General features: G+C 39.8%; 2 protein-coding genes across 2 annotated transcripts in view; both read right to left on the reverse strand.

Annotated features, from left to right (window-relative positions):
• Nucleotides 1-6,511: 6,511 nt before the first annotated feature.
• On the reverse strand, nt 6,512-6,883 carry LOC132559921 (protein PBMUCL2-like). Its single transcript, XM_060224552.1, has one exon. The coding sequence runs from the start codon at nt 6,881-6,883 to the stop codon at nt 6,512-6,514; it is 372 nt and encodes a 123-aa protein (XP_060080535.1).
• Nucleotides 6,884-7,849: 966 nt separating this feature from the next.
• The window catches only part of LOC132559920 (germinal-center associated nuclear protein-like), a 47,450-nt gene continuing 36,452 nt past the window's right edge, over nt 7,850-18,847 (reverse strand). The window contains exons 21-29 of the mRNA XM_060224551.1: nt 16,945-17,093; nt 16,538-16,729; nt 15,769-16,023; nt 15,348-15,509; nt 13,765-13,891; nt 13,348-13,546; nt 12,189-12,369; nt 11,385-11,487; nt 7,850-8,704 (exon numbers count right to left, since the gene is read on the reverse strand). Coding sequence (XP_060080534.1) covers nt 8,109-8,704; nt 11,385-11,487; nt 12,189-12,369; nt 13,348-13,546; nt 13,765-13,891; nt 15,348-15,509; nt 15,769-16,023; nt 16,538-16,729; nt 16,945-17,093 — 1,964 coding nt within the window. The 3' untranslated portion in view covers nt 7,850-8,108. The remainder of the gene's footprint in view (nt 8,705-11,384; nt 11,488-12,188; nt 12,370-13,347; nt 13,547-13,764; nt 13,892-15,347; nt 15,510-15,768; nt 16,024-16,537; nt 16,730-16,944; nt 17,094-18,847) is intronic.

An 18,847-nucleotide genomic window follows, 5' to 3' on the forward strand; every position in this document is an offset into this window, starting at 1 on the left:
CTTCCTGTTAGAATGACACCGTTGGCCATGTCCTTCGAGTTAGAATGGCACCGTTGGCCATGTCCTTCCTGTTAGAATGACACCGTTGGCCATGTCCTTCCAGTTAGAATGACACCGTTGGCCATGTCCTTCCTGTTAGAATGACACCGTTGGCCATGTCCTTCCTGTTAGAATGACACCGTTGGCCATGTCCTTCCTGTTAGAATGACACCGTTGGCCTTGTCCTTCCTGTTAGAATGACACCGTTGGCCATGTCCTTCCTGTTAGAATGACACCGTTGGCCATGTCCTTCCTGTTAGAATGACAACGTTGGCCATGTCCTTCCTGTTAGAATGACACCGTTGGCCATGTCCTTCCTGTTATAATGACACCGTTGGCCATGTCCTTTCGGTTAGAATGACACCGTTGACCTTGTCCTTTCGGTTAGAATGACACCGTTGGCCATGTCCTTCCTGTTAGAATGACACCGTTGGCCATGTCCTTCCGGTTAGAATGGCACCGTTGGCCATGTCCTTCCTGTTAGAATGACACCGTTTGCCATGTCCTTTCGGTTAGAATGACACCGTTGGCCATGTCCTTCCTGTTAGAATGACACCGTTGGCCATGTCCTTCCTGTTAGAATGGCACCGTTGGCCATGTCCTTCCTGTTAGAATGACACCGTTGGCCATGTCCTTCCAGTTAGAATGACACCGTTGGCCATGTCCTTCCTGTTAGAATGACACCGTTGGCCATGTCCTTCCTGTTAGAATGACACCGTTGGCCATGTCCTTCCTGTTAGAATGACACCGTTGGCCATGTCCTTCCTGTTAGAATGACACCGTTGGCCATGTCCTTCCTGTTAGAATGACACCGTTGGCCATGTCCTTCCTGTTAGAATGACACCGTTGGCCATGTCCTTCCAGTTAGAATGACACCGTTGGCCTTGTCCTTCCTGTCAGAATGACACCGTTGGCCTTGTCCTTCCTGTTAGAATGACACCGTTGGCCATGTCCTTCCTGTTAGAATGACACCGTTGGCCATGTCCTTCCTGTTAGAATGACACCGTTGGCCATGTCCTTCCTGTTAGAATGACACCGTTGGCCATGTCCTTCCTGTTAGAATGACACCGTTGGCCTTGTCCTTCCTGTTAGAATGACACCTTTGGCCATGTCCTTCCTGTTAGAATGACACCGTTGGCCTTGTCCTTCCTGTTAGAATGACACCGTTGGCCATGTCCTTCCTGTTAGAATGGCACCGTTGGCCTTGTCTTTCCTGTTAGAATGACACCGTTGGCCATGTCCTTCCTGTTAGAATGACATCGTTTCCTTGTCCTCGCAGTAAGAAGTATTATTGTGGAAATCTATCGCTGTGGTCTACAGCAGTATCAGTTTTGTAATTATGTCTTCATACTGTTCCCCTCGATCAAACAGAGAGAAAAAAAGATAAACAAAACTTTTCTCATCATTTCCGAAGCATAAATCTTTGAAGTAGACGTTTATACTTTAAACAATCGACATCGTACATAAAAGACTGAGAGTTAAGTGTCACGGTTAGTGATAAACACGTGTGACGTCATATCTATGGATATAAAGACTTCTCACTTCATACTGCCAGGTGTTCACACTAAATACAGGTGTTAAAAGGTTAATTGAATTCACACAGTATCTAACATACGGACCTAATAATTCCATAAACAAAAAATGGCTACCGGTTTTTACACACTTGCAATATTTCAGTCCAAAATACAAATCGAAAAGTTTTCTGGGAAAGAAAATGAAATATTTATTGTGAATTCGTTGCAATGTTGCCATTGGCTGCAAAAGCACCAGTATGGTTGCAGTGGTTAGCTGAGAGGACTTTGACAACAAATATCAATACATAACGATATGATCAATAGGTAACCCCCACACCCACACCCGACCCCCCCCCCCCCCCCCCCCCCCCCCCCCCCCACCCCCCCCCCCCCTCTCTCTCTTTATTTCCACTTAAGATATCATTTGATATAAATTGCATTATTATGTTTGTTCGAAACTGGATACATACCGACTTTCTTCCACTGTCCGAGAAGTCTATTCGTATTAGCTGAAAAAAATACCTGTCATGATCACGTATTTCTCGAGGTTATATCAAACATGTCTATATAGACCAATCTGAGTTATATAACCTTGACATTCATACTAAGGGGCCCTAGATCATACACTTTATCGACAGGATGCAATTTACAACAAATGATCAAAAGTTAAATAAACGAATTAAAGACAGAATATTTTGTAATCAGCATTTTCATATCGATAAACTTTTTGCACAGACAATAACGAAAACTCATTCATAAATACCATAAAATAAAGACAAAGTTAACGTGTGCTCATAAGAAACCCTAACACTGTACATAACCTCAGTATACCGTACCGCACATGGCACGACCGCATTTATAGAAGCGATTAGGAATGGGTACAAGCGGATCACTCTTTCAAGGAGCTTTGTTCATGTGACAACCCATGCTTGACAGGAAAATCACACTTGGCTTCGTTTTTGAAGACGTATTGAGGACGCTCTTGTATTCGGTATATACTCAACAGGACAAACCTTAATCGCTGTGTTTCAAATCTATTCATTTCAAATGCACTCATTTCAGAATACCAATGAAATCAGACATTGAACTAATGTCGGGCGTTGCATTTTGTAAATTGTGGTAATGAATTTCGGTCTTCACCTCCGTTTAACTAATTTTATTTTATTATTTTTACATGCTATCATTAGGTATCACGGGATAGGTAACGTATATAGAACGTATGTGAAAGAGACCCGTAACACCAGAGCATAATAGCTTCAAAATCTCACCATATTTCATTTTTTTCGCGAAAATATTCCTACGTAGTTGGTTATTTTAAACATGAATACCTCCTAACAGGTTGATTTTATTCGTTGCATTGAATTTTAATTGAAACAGTACCATGTATGCAAATGACTCTAAAACCACATAGACGACGTCATGACATCAATATAAGAAATGCACCAAAGGTAGGATGGTGGGCGTGTCTTTGCTTTAAACAAATGGGGCCTTTAAACGTCACTGTGTCCAAATTTGACGACATATTTAAATGAGTTATTTAAATATGCAAATTTGATTTTCCCGATATTTTCGAGTTACGCTTGATCAAGATCTACTTATTATGTAAATAATCAACACGGACTAGATGAATTCGATTTTAATGTGCTGGTGATTGGAATATCGAGAAAAGCGGACTTACTAAGGTTTTATCATCGCAACGCAGTAAAATGTTACAATGAACTTGTTTATTTTTCATTGACTGATGTATGACTAACCAGTAATCATGTTTGATTCCAAGATGAGCTTTTTAACGATTATACATTATTCATAGAAAATATGAAACAAATACTGCAGGCGTCATCTTACAGTGTAAAGCACGTTTTATGTCGTACGACATTTAACGTACATTTACAGAAAAAAACTAGCGAATAGTTACTTTGTTTCCTCAATAAAATATCAGACTTGTGTAATGTATATTATTTGGGTGATTTTTAGTGTAAGAGTAGGGGTGCAGTGCTTGTTGATATGGAGATATTTGATTTTTTTGGCATTTTAGCATAATCAGTCATTAATATACTATCATTGTCATCTTTGTTTTTCCTGACACATGTTTTACACATTTCACACATACACAAAATATGTTTAATAGATGGAGAAAACTACATACTTAATAAGATTCCTAAATTTTCACTCTGTTATGTGTAACGTAACGATAGCACAGTGATAAGCTCTCCGTTCTCGACTCCAAAGGTGCATGGATCGAATCCTCAATTGAATCCTCTCTCTCTCTCTCTCTCTCTCTCTCTCTCTCTCTCTAGACCTGGGTCACGTCACAGTTAACTAGAACAAACGGGGATATGGGTCACGTTATTCAATTGTCATATCCCCTTTCATTGGAATTTTTTTCTTTCTTTAATTTACATGCATTTTGTATTTCTAATTTATAAAATTAAAATCATTTACATATAGCTTCATATTTGTCTTATACGTTCCACAAAAATACAGTTTTCATGGAAACCATACTAGAAATAAAACAGCCGAGTTTAAATGGACAAGTTGGAGCACATCTCACACTCCAAATCTCAATGTCTTTTTTCTGCATAATTGACGCAACTTAACCCACACGAAACATCGGACCAATTATGTTATGAAGGTGTCAGCTAGGCTGTTTTACAACACGACCACACATGAAGTCACACAAACTTCCGCTAGACATCATGATGATCCAGATATAATAATTATACACTGAAAATGTCAATGTAACTTAAGTAAATTAAGTATCGTTCTCTTTAATAATCAACCACCATCATCATTGAATTATTTTAATCTTAAAGTTAATGTAATTACATCAGTTATAAAACGTATACATAAAATATACTTTGTTGTGTCTTAAGTGTGTACGCATTCATTAGTGATATTTGTTGGTGTAGTTCGCTTTGTTCAATTGTCACTGAATACCATTCACTTATCATCCTTTGAAGAAAAGGGAGTTTTTTCAAAAGAAAAAACTGTCGTTTATCTACCATTTTATTAAATATCCAGAGCTTACCAACTACACTGAGAGACTTGTATCCATTACCTTGAACTTCGACATGTTGCTTTCTCTTTTGTTTCGCTATTTTTCATCGCTCTCTCCTTGGTTCTATTTAGCGTGTTGTTCTCGTCCTAAATTTTACGACCTTTCTTCAGTCCTCTGTTTTTAATCAATCAATATAAATTCTACATTGTTTCACGATGTTTACAAAGCACATTCCTTAACAAGGAATTATAAGAAAATTGTCGACGGAAATCACAGTGTGAAACTCGTGTTAATCACCTAATATTTAACTTGATCTGGCCTGACGTGGAAAGTCAAGAGGATCAAGGGTTTTCACAGTAATACACTTAGCTTAAGTGGGCCTATCGGAAGTCAGGATTCGACCGTAAAACACCAGGTGTTAAAACACAGACGGCTATCTTAGATCAGTTTCTATCTTCGTGGTATGAGATTAAACCCACTTATTATATAGAAATTTTGATGAGATGAGTTACATATTATTGGTTAGGGTTCGTTAATCTGCACTAATCATATCCGTCTACATAATGCCCAAACATTCATTCCTGGATTTTCTTTTTTGAGATCGTTTCACTCTTCGATACAGTGATATATGTTGATGTGTAACATACTGTTTCACTGACAATCTATCCAGCATTTTCAATCATCGAGTATCGGGTCAAAATAGGAGATAATTCGGGCTCAGGAGAATGCTCCTAGTACATATTTACAATAGAAAATGTTACAGTGGAAAAAAATAATGTTAAATAAATAACACTGTTTGTTTAAATTTCATTTAAAGAAAGTTTATTAAAAGTCAATCACTTGGATTTCATCAAATGCAGTGAGTGCCAAAAAGCTTATGGACAATCTCACCAGATAACTTGTTATGATCCACATCTCCGACGGTGACCAAAGGGAGCTAACTCAGTGAAATGGCTATGCTTGTCAGAATTGAGATATTTTCAGAGCAACGCTTTTCTTCAAAACCTTTCTGTGGATAATTTCTTGAAAATTTGGACGGGATACTTTGTTAGAAAACATATGTACCAGGAACGGACGAGAGATTGGTGATATAGAACAATTTGATAAGTATAGTATCACTTTCTCCCTCAAATGGACGAAATATCGTAATAGGTAGAATAATGTAAAATCGTAATTGTTTCGCGGTTTTCCCTGCTTTTCCTCTGGATTTGGCGACTGTCATTTAAATCTTAATACCTAGTTTATTTATTCATTTATTTATTTATTTTGACAGTTGTATTGTTTGTTTGTGTTTGTTTTTTTAAACACCGAAATTCGAGTCGCGCGAAACTGTAAAATATATTTAGAAATGCTTTCTACGTTTTGTTATTTGAAATACATGGCACCTGAGCCGAGTATAAGTTAGCTGGGTTCAATGTAAGTTAACATTGTCAGCTTTCCAGTAGGGTGTAAAATAGCAAAGGCCAATGACAGGTGGTGTTTATGTAACGTCTATGTCAAAACCAATAATTAAAACGTCAGGTCATAATAACCTATATTTTAAAGAAAAACAGTCATCGTATAATTTGACAACATAAGATGTTTTCTTTGTGGAATTATCACAATAAACTAAGGTTAAACGACACGACATGACAGCGATAGTAAGCGTATTCCGCCCTCTAACTGGAGGATTAGAGGTAATAGAGAAAAAGGACAATAGAAGAAGGACATTTTAGTAAGATAGGTTTCTTTAACACGATACTCCAGCGGAACAGATGATACCAACCGACAAGGTGAAATAAGTCTGACACTGGTACATGTGTACTGCTAAACTTTTTTCGAAGTATTCAACATTATATCAAGATGTTATTTTTACCAAAAGTTTATTTGAATCCCAAGAGAGCAGAGATCAGTGCTTGAGGATATACCCATTTATTTAACTCCTAGGTCTTTGCTTAATGTTTATTTTTTTTCTTTGTTGTTAATCGCACGTGATACCGGAGCTATATCCCTCGGGATCACACGTGATACCGGAGCTATATCCCTCGTGATAACACGTGATACCGGAGCTATATCCCTCGGGATAACACGTGATACCGGAGCTATATCCCTCGGGATAACACGTGATAACGGAGCTATATCCCTCGGGATCACACGCTATGCCGGAGCTATATCCCTCGGGATCACACGTGATACCGGAGCTATATCTCTCGGGATCACACGTGATACCAGACCTATATCCCTCGGGATCACACGTGATACTGGAACTATATCCCTCGGGATCACACGTGATACCGGACCTATATCCCTCGGGATCACACGTGATACTGGAACTATATCCCTGTTTTAACATATCTGTAAACCATAATCTAGGCATGTACTCCACTCTATCTAACACACGTAATATTTATGTCTGTATCTGACTCACGTAATATTTATCTGTCAGTATCTCAAACACGTAATATTTATCTGTCTGTATCTGACACTCGTAATATTTATCTGTCTGTATCTGACACGTAATATTTATCTGTCTGTATCTCAAACACGTAATATTTATCTGTCTGTAACTCAAACACGTAATATTTATGTCTGTATCTGACACACGTAATATTTATCTGTCAGTATCTCAAACACGTAATATTTATCTGTCTGTATCTGACACTCGTAATATTTATCTGTCTGTATCTCAAACACGTAATATTTATCTGTCTGTAACTCAAACACGTAATATTTATGTCTGTATCTGACACACGTAATATTTATCTGTCTGTATCTCAAACACGTAATATTTATGTCTGTATCTGACACACGTAATATTTATCTGTCTGTATCTGACACACGTAATATTTATCTGTCTGTATCTCAAACACGTAATATTTATCTGTCTGTATCTGACACACGTAACATTTAACTGTCTGTATCCAGCAATATTTAACCAGAATTGATTCAGGATTTAGAGATGATGCTAAACTGGTCAATTGTTTACAGGTTCACAATAAACACTGCACCATGACAGGTGCTGTAATAGGCTATGTGCAACTTACACAATCCCCTTTGAACTATAAATAGTAACAATGACCTTTGAACTTTCAACAATAACATTGTCCTTTTAAATATTATCAGCAGCACTGACCTTTGAACAGAAATATTGTCATTTACTGCAACACTGACCCTTTTCCGGCATGAAAAGCAACTTCATGTTTTAGGAAGACAGTACAGAATGTGCTGTAAAAGTCACTTGGATGTTCTACTTGCAATCTCAAGAATGCACTTTCAAACATGTCAAAGAAGATATTTTCATATAAAGAACCAGATACAATTTGTATTTCAATGAAGTTTTACTTTTTAGTGAATGATATACTTATATCATCATTTCCTTTAAGTGCTCTGTTACACATAATCATTCTAACACTTCATTTTCTCCAAAAACAAGTGAATACATTGTGTAATTCATGTATATACAATAACTTATAAACAGAAACTTTCTTGAAGTCGTCTGTGAGACACTTGACTGATAACAGGCCAACATAATGTTTGATTCTTGTGATGAAGATAACTGAAAGTCACACACTGATTTTCTACAATCCTTCATCGATCAAAAGTTGAAGTTTCTGTTCCAATATATCACTAGACCTCCTATACAGCTTTATTTCTTCCTTCAGTTTTGACAATTTGTCCGACACGCCGCCAGTCTCAACACTTGCTAAAGCTGACTCCTTAGAAATTGACGAATCAAGGAGCTTAAAGGCAGAAAGTCTGGATTGGTCTGATAAAGGGGGTCGCTGAGGAGTAACACAGTCTGCAAACACTGATGGTTCGATTCCAGAGGCATCCAGAACTTCAGGAAGAGCCATATAATTAGAGTTAAGAAACAATGGGCTACTTCTGCTAAATGTTTCATCTGGACTATCTGTGTCAAATTCATTCAAAACTCTTTGAAGATATTGATCAAATTTTTGTGATTCACGACGTTCTGTTTTGACAGATTCAAGCAGACGGCAAGTTTCCTCTTTTGCCTTCATTTCTTCCTGTGATAAAGGGTCCAGGTTGATAGTTGTAAAGGATGTAGATGTTATGTGAGAATCTTGTATTTTCTCTCGTCTCCTCTGCTCAAGCTTAGCCTCATGAACTTTATCTACTGCAGTACGGACAGTGGTGTTCAGTGATGGAAGACCTACCAACAAAAATTATCAATTAGTTTGGAACTTGTGTGACATCACTATGATATTCATCTGACGATAAGCCAATGTCTGGTATTAAGTCCATCAATATATAATGCTGTTTGGTAAAATTGCCAACTATTATATCCTTATAATAAGCCCACCCCATAACTTTGAGTAAAACAATAGCCCATTTTATGACTCCTGTAAAAACCACATCCATTTTGTTTCAAGGTTTTGTTAAAACCACAAAAATAACCCCAATCTCAAAGAAACAAATTTTACAGCCTACAGACGGCAGTAAATAAATAACACAAAATGGTGCTAACTACTCTTATCACTACCTGTCATGTCTCCATGACTCTGAACCTTACACAAGATGTCTCCCTGACTCTACACCTTACACAAGATGTCTCCCTGACTCTACACCTTACACAAAATGTCTCCCTGATTCTTCTGCACCTTACACAAAATGTCTCCCTGACTCTGCACCTTATATAAGATGTCTCCCTGACTCTGCACCTTACACCAGATGTCTCCCTGACTCTACACCTTACACATGTCTCCCTGACTCTACACCTTACACAAGATGTCTCCCTGACTCTACACCTTACACATGTCTCCCTGACTCTACACCTTACATAAGATGTCTCCCTGACTCTACACCTTACACATGTCTCCCTGACTCTACACCTTACATAAGATGTCTCCCTGACTCTACACCTTACACATGTCTCCCTGACTCTACACCTTACACAAGATGTCTCCCTGACTCTACACCTTACAGATGTCTCCCTGACTCTATATCTTACATCAGATGTCTCCCTGACTCTGCACCTTACACAAGATGTCTCCCTGACTCTACACCTTACACAAAATGTCTCCCTGAGTCTGCATCTTACACAAAATGTCTCCCTGACCTGCACCTTATATAAGATGTCTCCCTGACTGCACCTTACACCAGATGTCTCCCTGACTCTACACCTCACACAAGATGTCTCCCTGACTCTACACCTCACACAAGATGTCTCCCTGACTCTGCACCTTACACATGTCTCCCTGACTCTACACCTTACATAAGATGTCTCCCTGACTCTACACCTTACACATGTCTCCCTGACTCTACACCTTACATAAGATGTCTCCCTGACTCTGCACCTTACACAAGATGTCTCCCTGACTCTACACCTTACATAAGATGTCTCCCTGACTCTACACCTTACACAAGATGTCTCCCTGACTCTACACCTTACACAAGATGTCTCCCTGATTCTACACCTCACACAAGATGTCTCCCTGACTCTACACCTCACACAAGATGTCTTCCTGACTCTGCACCTTACACATGTCTCCCTGACTCTACACCTTACATAAGATGTCTCCCTGACTCTACACCTTACATAAGATGTCTCCCTGACTCTACACCTTAAATAAGATGTCTCCCTGACTCTACACCTTACATAAGATGTCTCCCTGACTCTACACCTTACACATGTCTCCCTGACTCTACACCTTACATAAGATGTCTCCCTGACTCTACACCTTACATAAGATGTCTCTCTGAATCTACACCTTACACATGTCTCCCTGACTCTACACCTTACACATGTCTCCCTGACTCTATACCTTACATAAGATGTCTCCCTGACTCTACAGCTTACATAAGATGTCTCCCTAACTCTACACCTTACATAAGATGTCTCCCTGACTCTGCACCTCACACAAGATGTCTCCCTGACTCTACACCTTACACATGTCTCCCAGACTCTGCACTTTACACAAGATGTCTCCCTGACTCTACACCTCACACAAGATGTCTCCCTGTCTCTGCACCGTACATAAGATGTCTCCCTGACTCTGCACCTTACACAAGATGTCTCCCTGACTCTACACCTCACACAAGATGTCTCCCTGACTCTACACCTTACACAAGATGTCTCCCTGACTCTACACCTTACACAAGATGTCTCCCTGACTCTACACCTTACACAAGATGTCTCCCTGACTCTCTGCACCTTACACTAAAGATGTCTCCCTGACTCTACACCTTACATAAGATGTCTCCCTGACTCTACACCTTACATAAGATGTCTCTCTGAATCTACACCTTACACATGTCTCCCTGACTCTATACCTTACATAAGATGTCTCCCTGACTCTACACCTTACACATGTCTCCCTGACTCTACACCTTACATAAGATGTCTCCCTGACTCTACACCTTACATAAGATGTCTCCCTGACTCTGCACCCTACACAAGATGTCTCCCTGACTCTACACCTTACACATGTCTCCCTGACTCTACACCTTACATAAGATGTCTCCCTGACTCTACACCTTACACAAGATGTCTCCCTGACTCTACACCTCACACAAGATGTCTCCCTGACTCTACACCTTACATAAGATGTCTCCCTGACTCTACACCTTACATAAGATGTCTCCCTGACTCTACACCTTACACATGACTCCCTGACTCTACATCTTACATAAGATGTCTCCCTGACTCTACACCTTACATAAGATGTCTCCCTGACTCTGCACCTTACACATGTCTCCCTGACTGTACACCTTACACAAGATGTCTCCCTGACTCTGCACCTTACACATGTCTCCCTGACTCTACACCTTACACAAGATGTCTTGCTTACTTTCTATTTCTCCTGTTATATTTGGTTGAAAGTCCATCTTACCTGTAATGTCTCGTTGACTCTCCAGGTATGTCCAGGTATCTGGGGATTTGTAAGCCTGTAAGTGGTCATTGAAATATACCACCTTTAACTCCTGGTCATCATCCTATAAAAACAATCTATAAACTAGTCTTAACTTCTAACATTAGGTTACTATAAACTTTACTTCTACCAAATGGTTGCTATTCTTTGAAGAGTTCTATTTAAGCAGTTTTCAAGGATGGAAAAAAAATTGCAAAAATTGGAGAGAAATAATATAAAAAATAGCAGAAGATTTCTTTCCTGACTTTTATGAAAAATACATCCAGTTATGTACTAGGTTTTGGCAACATTTGAACAATCCAAACCTTCACCCATATTTATACATTCATCTGGTAATAAGCCTGTGTCTGGTAATAAGCCTGTGTCTGGTAATAAGCCTATGTCTGGTAATAAGCCTGTGTCTGGTAATAAGCCTGTGTCTGGTAATAAGCCTATGAGTGGAAATAAGCTTGTGGCTGGTAATGAGCTTGTGACAGGTTGTGACTAGTCAATAAGCCTGTGACTGGTAATAAGCCCATGTCTAGTAATAAGCCCACCCAAATATATTGCTGTTTAGTAGAATTAAAAACAATCTGAACATCCAGTGATAGACTAACACCCTGACATTACTCATACTCCCTTGTTCTCCTAATATTAGGTCTATTGTCTGGTTTTATAACAGGGGATGGGCAATCTTCACAGATGTGAGACATCTATAAAAAAGAATGTTTATTATGATTTTGGTCTATAAGTCAATATAATTTACTGTTATGAATTAAATCTGACCTCTGAATCATCAATCTGCGGGTCTGTAAAACCAATGGAGGTCATCCTGTATTCTATACATGCTGTGATCACATCTGTCCAGGGCACATTCTCAAAACTTGGCTCACAATGATTCTCACCCTCCATAAGATAACATGTGTCCTCAAAGTCTTGTCTTATTGTCTTCAGCAACAAGCGCATTCTGTAAATTCAAACACTATTTGACAAACAGGACTTTTTACATAAAACCTGTTAAATCACAGCAAAAGCTTGATATACATCAACCCTAAATATACAACATGAATTTCTGAACATTTTCTTTGGGTTGTCAATAGAATAGAAGTTCATATCTTATGGTACCTGTAGTTCTGTTCAGAGGATATATAAAGGAATGTTGACTTTGATTTCACTGAGGATATATAGGAAGGAAAAACTTTGATTTCACTGAGGATATATAGGAAGAATGTTGACTTTGATTTCACTGAGGATATATAGGAAGGAATGTTGACTTTGATTTCACTGAGGATATATAGGAAGGAATGTTGACTTTGATTTCACTGAGGATATATAGGAAGGAATGTTGACTTTGATTTCACTGAGGATATATAGGAAGGAATGTTGACTTTGATTTCACACTGAGGATATATGATTTTACCGAGGATATATAGGAAGGAATGTTGACTTTGATTTCACTGAGGATATATAGGAAGGAATGTTGACTTTGATTTCACTGAGGATATATAGGAAGGAATGTTGACTTTGATTTCACCGAGGATATATAGGAAGGAATGTTGACTTTGATTTCACTGAGGATATATAGGAAGGAATGTTGACTTTGATTTCACTGAGGATATATAGGAAGGAATGTTGACTTTGATTTCACTGAGGATATATAGGAAGGAATGTTGACTTTGATTTCACTGAGGATATATAGGAAGGAATGTTGACTTTGATTTCACCGAGGATATATAGGAAGGAATGTTGACTTTGATTTCACTGAGGATATATAGGATGGAGTCTAGACTTTGAGAAGACTTTCTTGAAATCATCAAATGTTATGCTTTAAAAAGATACCAGCTTACAATGCTGCAGTGGCAATCAACAGATTTCTGGCTCATTTTCACTTATTTTTTTTATTTCTTGGATATTGTTTTTCTTTTTTCCAAATCTCTAGACTTACTTGGAAACCAGATCAACTTTGGCTGATCCATGATCATCCCCAGCCACACTTCGGACAAAAGCCCAAATCTCATCACACACTTCACACCAGTCCGTATTTTCCAAGTCAATGTCCTGTAACCATGGTAACTCCATTTCCTGGATGATACTGCCCAGATATTCCAGGTGATCCTCATCATTCCAGTAAGATGTGGGTAGCCCTGCCACATGGGTTAAGGGAATATGTTACCTCCTTTTACCTGTGTTATCTCCCTTTAATATATATCCTACTTTAAATTACGATTTTTCTGAAAATTTGCAACATCTAGTAAGATCTACTGTGGATGTATCATATCTTTTATACAATTTATATTGTTATTTCACCAATTTTCAAATCAGTATTATTTTCCATCAAACCTACAAATGTTGATGTTCTAACCTTCGACAGCATTTGAATGACTGAACTCTGGAACTGGCCATGAGAGGTCAAGCAATCTAGGGGAGGTAATCACTTCTTTCATGTGGCTAATGACAGCATTATATAGAGTCAGCAAGTCACTCGGTCTCTGTAGTAAAAATACAGCCACTTATCAACAATATCATCAAATTTTAATCAATCTTGGAAATAGTAAATAGGACTCCCCTCCCCGCCTACCTGGTGGTCTCATCTGTTGATCCACCTCCTTGCCTACCTGGTGGTCTCATCTGTTGATCCACCTCCTTGCCTACCTGGTGGTCTCATCTGTTGATCAACCTCCTTGCCTACCTGGTGGTCTCATCTGTTGATCCACCTCCTTGCCTACCTGGTGGTCTCATCTGTTGATCCACCTCCTTGCCTACCTGGTGGTCTCATCTGTTGATCCACCTCCTTGCCTACCTGGTGGTCTCATCTGTTGATCCACCTCCTTGCCTACCTGGTGGTCTCATCTGTTGATCCACCTCCTTGCCTACCTGGTGGTCTCATCTGTTGATCCACCTCCTTGCCTACCTGGTGGTCTCATCTGTTGATCCACCTCCTTGCCTACCTGGTGGTCTCATCTGTTGATCCACCTCCTTGCCTACCTGGTGGTCTCATCTGTTGATCCACCTCCTTGCCTACCTGGTGGTCTCATCTGTTGATCCACCTCCTTGCCTACCTGGTGGTCTCATCTGTTGATCCACCTCCTTGCCTACCTGGTGGTCTCATCTGTTGATCCACCTCCTTGCCTACCTGGTGGTCTCATCTGTTGATCAACCTCCTTGCCTACCTGGTGGTCTCATCACCTCCTTGCCTACCTGGTGGTCTCATCTGTTGATCCACCTCCTTGCCTACCTGGTGGTCTCATCTATTGACCCCCCCTCCCTACCTGGTGGTCTAATCTATTGACCCCCTTCCCTACCTGGTGGTCTCATCTGTTGATCCACCTCCTTGCCTACCTGGTGGTCTCATCTATTGATCAACCTCCTTGCCTACCTGGTGGTCTCATCTATTGACCCACCTCCTTGCCTACCTGGTGGTCTCATCTGTTGATCCACCTCCTTGCCTACCTGGTGGTCTCATCTGTTGATCCACCTCCTTGCCTACCTGGTGGTCTCATCTATTGACCCCCCTCTCTGCCAGGTGGTCTCATCTATTGATCCCCTCCCTACCTGGTGGTCTCATCTATTGACCCACCCCCTACCTGGTGGTCTCATCTATTGACCCCCCTCCTTGCCTACCTGGTGGTCTCATCTGTTGATCCACCTCCTTGCCTACCTCATGGTCTCATCTATTGATCCACCTCCCCACCCCCTACTCTGCCTACCTGGTGGTCTCATCATCTATTGATCAACCTCCTGCCTACCAGGTGGTCTCCTATCCACCTCCTTGCCTACCTGGTGGTCTCATCTATTGACCCACCCCCTACTCTGCCTACCTGGTGGTCTCATCTGTTGACCCACCGTCTACCTGGTGGTCTCATCTATTGACACCCCCCTACCTGGTGGTCTCATCTATTGACCCACTGCCTACCTGGTGGTCTCATCTATTGACTCACCGCCTACCTGGTGTAAACAATTGTTGATTTTCCTCTGCTTCAGGTTGTAGAGTACAGGTGAGTAGAACAGATTGTGCAGGGTAGTATCTATAAAGTCACGTATGTAGTTGACACACAATTGTGGTGTGTTTGGGTATTCCTCTCCAAGCCATTGTACTGCCTCCTCAACCTGTAGGAAGAAGATGGAAAAGCATCTATATGCCTTTTGATCTTTGAATATTATCAGTTTGTATTTTTAGTGGGACCCACTTTATAAATTTAGATTATCTAAATACATATCACTAAGCTAAATGTATTGGATTGTTATCTATGCATAATTATCAAGTGGATATTTTCTCCAAAACTTGCCAAAATGAGACAAATACTTGGGCTTTAAGCTTTTAATACTCCAGACTGCAGTAAAAAAACCTTACAGTAGTATTTCTTACCTCTGCTGACAACGACAAACTGTCAAAGTCAAACCCCATTTCAAGGTCATCCCTGTAATCTATGTCCAGAATGTAGATATTGGCGACTTTGTCCAAACTTGGGTACTTGTCAATGATGGTCTGGCGGACCATATTGTCAGTGACCATGGACTGACCACCTGCCACTGGACACAAGATGACTAAGGATACTGCTGGTTTACATGGCTTCAGCTTAAGTATACTGTCAAGTCTCTGATGCACTCTCCTCCAGTATTGCTGTAGTTGACACAAAAGTAAATCACAAGGTCAGCTATAGAGGTCAAATACACAGTCAAACATAGAGGTCAAATACACAGTCAAATATAGAGGTCAAATACACAGTCAAATATAGAGGTCAAATACACAGTCAAATATAGAGGTCAAATACACAGTCAAATATAGAGGTCAAATACACTGTCAAATAAAGAGGTCAAATACACAGTCAAATATAGAGGTCTAATACACAGTCAAATATAGATGTCAAATACACAGGTCAAATACACTGTCAAATAGAGAGGTCAAATACACGTCAAATAGAGAGGTCAAATACACTGTCAAATAGAGAGGTCAAATACACAGTCAAACATAGAGGTCAAATACACTGTCAACTGTGGAGTTCAACCACAACTATAAAGGTGAAACACATGATCAATAATATAGCAATAAAGGTCCCCTGTTCCTCCACCACACTCACATCAACAAAATGATATTCTGATGCCATCAAGTCTCTGTTCCTATCCTTTATACTCACAGAATCAGGATCATCATCCATGCCTGGGGGTAGGACCAGGATAATCCCACTGACCCCCATAAGAGCCTCCACGCCCTGTCTGTTCCTTTGGATTTGTGCCCCCTTGATGGCCCTCACACATACACACAGTTTACACTTTGAGCTGTCACTGTCCTGGACTATGTCTGCTTTGTACAGACTTAAAACATCCTCCTTAATAAAAACATACAATGTACAGCACATTAACCCTCCTCATCAAAAGTAGAGGTTGTAAAGAACTACAGTCAATTAGGAAGTACACCACTGACATTTTGTTTTATTCAAAACATTGAACCATAAAACCAAGATGAGTTAATTAAATTCCTATCCATGCCAAATCAACCATTACTCTATAGACAAACATAAGCTGTGATTTTTTTTTGTCTTACCTGACCTGTAGTCTTTGAACTTTTTGAGAACTTTGATCTTAGCCACATATTGAGGTTAAAAGTTGCAATTTTGTCTCCTTCTGTATCACAGGTATCTGGATCTGGCAGGCAGAGCAACAATTTCCAGTAGATAGAGGTGGGGAGATTACCTGTAAACACAAAACAATTTCCAGTAGATAGAGGCAGGTAGGTTACCTGTAAACACAAAACAATTTCCAGTAGATAGTGGTGGGGAGATTACCTGTAAACACAAAACAATTTCCAGTAGATAGAGGTGGGGAGATTACCTGTAAACACAAAACAACTTCCAGTAGATAGAGGTGGGGAGATTACCTGTAAACACAAAACAATTTCCAGTAGATAGAGGTGGGGAGATTACCTGTAAACACAACACAATTTCCAGTAGATAGAGGTGGGGAGATTACCTGTAAACACAAAACAATTTCCAGTAGATAGAGGCAGGTAGGTTACCTGTAAACACAAAACAATTTCCAGTAGATAGAGGCAGGTAGGTTACCTGTAAACACAAAACAATTTCCAGTAGATAGAAGCAGGTAGGTTACCTGTAAACACAAAACAATTTCCAGTAGATAGAGGTGGGGAGATTACCTGTAAACACAAAACAATTTCCAGTAGATAGAGGTGGGGAGATTACCTGTAAACACAAAACAATTTCCAGTAGATAGAGGTGGGGAGATTACCTGTAAACACAAAACAATTTCCAGTAGATAGAGGTGGGGAGATTACCTGTAAACACAAAACAATTTCCAGTAGATAGAGGTGGGGAGATTACCTGTAAACACAAAACAATTTCCAGTAGATAGAGGTGGGGAGATTACCTGTAAACACAAAACAATTTCCAGTAGATAGGTAGGTTACCTGTAAACACAAAACAATTTCCAGTAGATAGAGGTGGGGAGATTACCTGTAAACACAAAACAATTTCCAGTAGATAGAGGTGGGGAGATTACCTGTAAACACAAAACAATTTCCAGTAGATAGAGGCAGGTAGGTTACCTGTAAACACAAAACAATTTCCAGTAGATAGAGGTGGGGAGATTACCTGTAAACACAAAACAATTTCCAGTAGATAGAGGTGGGGAGATTACCTGTAAACACAAAACAATTTCCAGTAGATAGAGGTGGGGAGATTACCTGTAAACACAAAACAATTTCCAGTAGATAGAGGCAGGTAGGTTACCTGTAAACACAAAACAATTTCCAGTAGATAGAGGTGGGGAGATTACCTGTAAACACAAAACAATTTCCAGTAGATAGAGGTGGGGAGATTACCTGTAAACACAAAACAATTTCCAGTAGATAGAGGTGGGGAGATTACCTGTAAACACAAAACAATTTCCAGTAGATAGAGGTGGGGAGTTATTACCTGTAAACACAAAACAATTTCCAGTAGATAGAGGTGGGGAGGTAAACACAAAACAAGATTACCTGTAAACACAAAACAATTTCCAGTAGATAGAGGTGGGGAGATTACCTGTAAACACAAAACAATTTCCAGTAGATAGAGGTGGGGAGATTACCTGTAAACACAAAACAATTTCCAGTAGATAGAGGTGGGGAGATTACCTGTAAACACAAAACAATTTCCAGTAGATAGAGGTGGGGAGATTACCTGTAAACACAAAACAATTTCCAGTAGATAGAGGCAGGTAGGTTACCTGTAAACACAAAACAATTTCCAGTAGATAGAGGTGGGGAGATTACCTGTAAACACAACACAATTTCCAGTAGATAGAGGTGGGGAGATTACCTGTAAACACAACACAATTTCCAGTAGATAGAGGTGGGGAGATTACCTGTAAACACAAAACAATTTCCAGTAGATAGAGGCAGGTAGGTTACCTGTAAACACAAAACAATTTCCAGTAGATAGAGGTGGGGA

The sequence above is a fragment of the Ylistrum balloti genome, unplaced genomic scaffold, assembly GCF_031769215.1.
Source record: "Ylistrum balloti isolate Yb309-2 unplaced genomic scaffold, AGI_CSIRO_Ybal_v1 Utg370996, whole genome shotgun sequence".
NCBI lineage: Eukaryota > Metazoa > Mollusca > Bivalvia > Pectinida > Pectinidae > Ylistrum > Ylistrum balloti.